We start from the raw sequence: 4,326 nt of genomic DNA, 5'->3' as shown, positions 1-4,326 counted from the left end.
TCACATCTCCTAATTCACATCTCCTAATTCACAAGTCCACAAAATACAACATTACTAAAAGACCAAATGTCTGAACCGAGGAGACAGCTAAGTGACCTAAAACAGACATTATTGGTCTCTACATTCTTATGGAATGAAGATATATTCCCCGAGAGTTTCATCAGCTTTTCTAAGATGAATAATCAATCAATCACCTACTTACCATAGTGCTGTAATAAGCAGTGTGTATAGCCATTTGGGGTCTGCATATTGCATACCCCAGCTGCATCTAGATATGTATAATTAGTAAGGGGCCATTTACTAAACACTTATCTCGGTAAAAGGCTTACAAGTTCAATTATCTTACCGGGCCAACATAACAAGGATAAGGATCTAAGAGTCTTACCCGGTAATCCATTTTGATGGCTGGGAATGTTATCCTACAAGGTAAGTGAGGGTGATGATTCATGCCCGTAAAAGCATACCCTGTAAGCATTTGGTAAAAGGCCCCTAAGTTGTTATATAGAATCGTCAAAACTAATAAAAAACAAATAATTGAATGATCGCAGCTAAATTGATATTATAAAGACCAGAACTTTACAGCTGTTGATTTGCTAATAGGATTTTAAAAAGAGATTTCTACAGGCTACCATCACGAGAACACCTCAGAAAACTTCTAATCCATACAGAACGCCGGCATACTTCTCAGGCCCGCCTCTGCAAAGAGCCTTAATCTTCTGAAAAGCATGCCAGGTCAGTAAGCTATCTGAACCTGCCTGGTGACACTTCCCAACAGCTCGATCCACCTCCAAAGTCTTAGCCACCCGGTCCAACCCACCATAAAGACTCTCACAGTACCTCATCAGATGCTTAACATCGTAAACGTTATCGCCAAAGAAAGTCCTCAAAAGATAAAGAAACCGGGTCAAATCATCTGGCAAAAACCGACCCGTCAGGATCTTAACCAAGTACCCAAAGTCATAGGCGCTATGAAAAGTCACCCAGCTCACACGCTCGTTACATACCATCCCCGACGACATCATCAACTCTGAGAATTTCACAGAGTTAATCCCATATTCACGATTCTTCTCAAAATCAATCCCTTGTCGTTTTAAAAGTTCGATCGAGTCGGAAGCGTGCTGGTCACGTGACGGATCAAAGTCGTTGAAATTGAATTCCCAAATGTAACGAGTGTTATTATCGGTCTCGTCAAGATCAGGGAGATTTCCGTCAGCATCGGTGAGGGTGAGACCGACCTGGATGAGTTTCAGAGCGTCAACATTCGATTTGAGGAGGACATAGTGATCGGAAGCGTTCTGGTTGCGGAAGTAATCGTAGCCGGCGTTAGGACGAACGACGACGCCTGGAAACTCCGTGTCCATGGAAACGAAAGGGTAATCATCGATGATTGATGCGATCAAGCGGAATTCGGGTTCAAGGTTGTACGCAAACACAGAGCGTATAACAATCAGTGGCGGTGGTAAGTCCTTGATCGACATGGTAAAAAGACAGTCTGAAACTCTGAAGAAACGGGTGATGGGGGTGGCAATGGTGGTGTGGATTTAGGGTTAGCGATGAGGGGGTGTATATATAAGATTAAGGGGGGAGAAAGAAATGAGGACGTGAGACGGTTTATTATTGAGCATAAGTGGGGCCACAAACAGACCCGGACCATGGTATCAAGACGTGTTCTTTTTCCCCTTTTTCTCTTCCATTTACTAAAATATTTATACAACAATTCGTTTGTATCAAAAAATTATTCAATACAAAGCAGATAAAATTTGTTAAATATCGATATCAGACTGAAATAAGTTAAAAAGCAGTTTTTATAAGCAATCCCAAACACCTCTTAAAACAAAAAAATAATAGTTTTTTTTATTATTCGATACGATTCCTTGTGTGAAAAAAATCCGAACCTATGACTCCATGGATTGATCTGTATTCAAAATTATGGCATCACAGTCCGGACTTATGACTTCATAACTTAAATACCCATCTTTATCAAGATAAATATAATCATATAGAAGATGTTGTAGGGTATTTGTTTTTTTAATGTTGTAGGCTTAAATATGAAAACACATCTGAAAAATTAAACGCCAACACTAGAAGGTCCAATTTTGAAAAGTTATCAGAATAAAATCTATACTGTGTTATAAAGCATGTTAAACTGTTAAGTATTGAATTTTAAAAGGTACATCTCCCTTATGCTTTACATACAAGTTTTTGAAGTTGTGTAAAACCCCCACCCCCTAATATGATCCCTTTCTTTTCGACTTCCCACCCTCAATTCTCTCCTACGGTCCGCTCCTTTTCTCAGTCGGTTCTTCTGGTACAACCTCTCTTTGTCACCAAATCGAGTTAGGAGAACGAGATGACACCCAGATTTCCTAGATGTAGAGAAAATCTAATGGCTTCCCATCAAGATGTTATTAATTATGGTTTCGATGGAAATGTTCAAGATCCATATCCATTTCTACATTCGTTCTCCTCCTCAAGTTTTCACACCACCAACCCCTCTCGTGTTGGATTGTTGTGTCTTTGATGTTCAATGTAACCCAGATAATTAGATTTTTAACCTAAGTACCTAACCATGGGATCGAGTTGTGCAATCTCTAGTATCCGTACCCCTACAGCTCTACTATTCTTCAAATTCAGGTCTACGGATCATCATTGGCAATAAGGTGTTTGACTTTTACAAGTACTCAGCCACTCTCCTCAACTGTCGACTCCAAAGAATCTTACACTGAAAATCCATCATATTCTGTTGTTGAATCTCCAATCTCTTTCGTCTTTGCCAGATTAATTGAAAGAGGTTCATTTTTCTTTCAATGGAAGGAGGTAGACATTGTGGTATTTGATTTTTCACAACAAGAGAAAGAAGTAATCTCATATCTTCAGTAGGTAAGTGACTCTTCGTTATAGATGATTGTAGTTGCAGCCACTATACAAAAGTACATAACTAACCAAATCATGTAAGTAGTGTTGTGTTTTGACATAAGGATATGGTAAAAGAGGGGTGTGTTTAAGGAGTATTGCTCCTGGATCATAAACTTAAGGTATTAATTCTTATAATTTCACGTACAAAGTCACATATTTATGGTTTGAATATATATATCTATCTTGGTATGGATTCAATCTCAGGTGACATTTCTTTTTGGATTCATATCATTCTTCTTTGAATTTGTTTAGATACTGAAGATGCTAGAAGACAATTCAATACAAATTGCATGATCTGAGTAAGTTTCTAATTACTTGGAGAAGTAAAAAACAATTCACGTCATTTCCAAGTTAAAAATGTACACATCATTTTAACTTAAATATTAGCAAAATCAAACAATATACCATGAGTAAAAATGTACAAAATCATATTAACGTAAATGTAAATTTCTGAACTTTTTTATGGTTTCCATGATTCTGCCCTAAGCTTTTGTCTTATTTTGGTCTCGTTCAAACATAAACTTCTGATTTTTTGTAACGTTGTCCATGGTTGCAACTTATGTCTTTTTAAGCCACTATTATGTTTGTTTTGTTCAAACATAATTTTTTGATTTTTTAGCGGTTTCCATGATTCTGCAGTAAGTTGTGGTCTTTTTGGACCAAATGATACTATCATTTTTTAGCTTATGTGCAAATGGAAAGGTGAAGTTGATCATTGAAGCACTTCCAACTTCTTCACTTACATATGGTTTTATATCGTTTGCCATTTAGTATTTCATTTGTATGACACCACATGGCTTGGCTTCTTGGTAGAGTTATATGATTGGAGGAGTTATTCATTTGAGTGTGGTCCATTATGCAGGTTCCGAAAACTGATAATATAATGGACATGAAAGGCAACGATTTCTTGTGGTTTAGTCAAAGCATCAAGATCTCACGGTAATCTATATCCCTCCCATCTTCTATATAAATATGTGTATCTTGTTAAAACAATAGTTGCAATGTTTATCCCTAGTGCCAATATGTGATCCAAGAAATAAGCATTTTGATGGCTAGATTTTATTTTTTAAACTAAATATAATGTCCTTAAACTTGATTCATCACGTTCATCTGGTCGTGCCTTATATGCCATAAGGACAATTTTGAAGGCGTACTCTGAAAGTAGGACTGCAGCCTACTTGGTGTTGGAACATGTTTTGCCTTAGTTGTCCTGCTTTAATTGAATTTAGGTATCATCAGGTTCGATATCATATGAATGGGATGAAAGTCATATCCCCAATATCAACCGTAGGTTGGCAATTTTAATTAGTGCGAACCTATAGGTCCTTAGTAGACAAGAGATAACGCGCATACAAAGAGAATTCTTAACCGACCAATAGAAGGGATGTAGTGCAGCTTGGTAGCGCGTTT

The 4,326-nt window shown here is 37.4% G+C and overlaps 1 protein-coding gene across 1 annotated transcript; it reads right to left on the bottom strand.

Annotated features, from left to right (window-relative positions):
• Positions 1-477: 477 nt before the first annotated feature.
• Positions 478-1,553, bottom strand: LOC112520771 (probable CCR4-associated factor 1 homolog 11). The gene has a single exon (XM_025129326.1). It carries the CDS (start codon positions 1,476-1,478, stop codon positions 645-647), a length of 834 nt encoding a protein of 277 aa, XP_024985094.1. The 5' UTR covers positions 1,479-1,553; the 3' UTR covers positions 478-644.
• Positions 1,554-4,326: the final 2,773 nt, after the last annotated feature.

This window comes from Cynara cardunculus (genome assembly GCF_001531365.2).
Source record: "Cynara cardunculus var. scolymus isolate 2C chromosome LG 1, CcrdV1, whole genome shotgun sequence".
NCBI lineage: Eukaryota > Viridiplantae > Streptophyta > Magnoliopsida > Asterales > Asteraceae > Cynara > Cynara cardunculus.
Note: the sequence above shows the minus strand (reverse complement) of the source record. Positions and strands in the feature narration are given on the sequence as shown.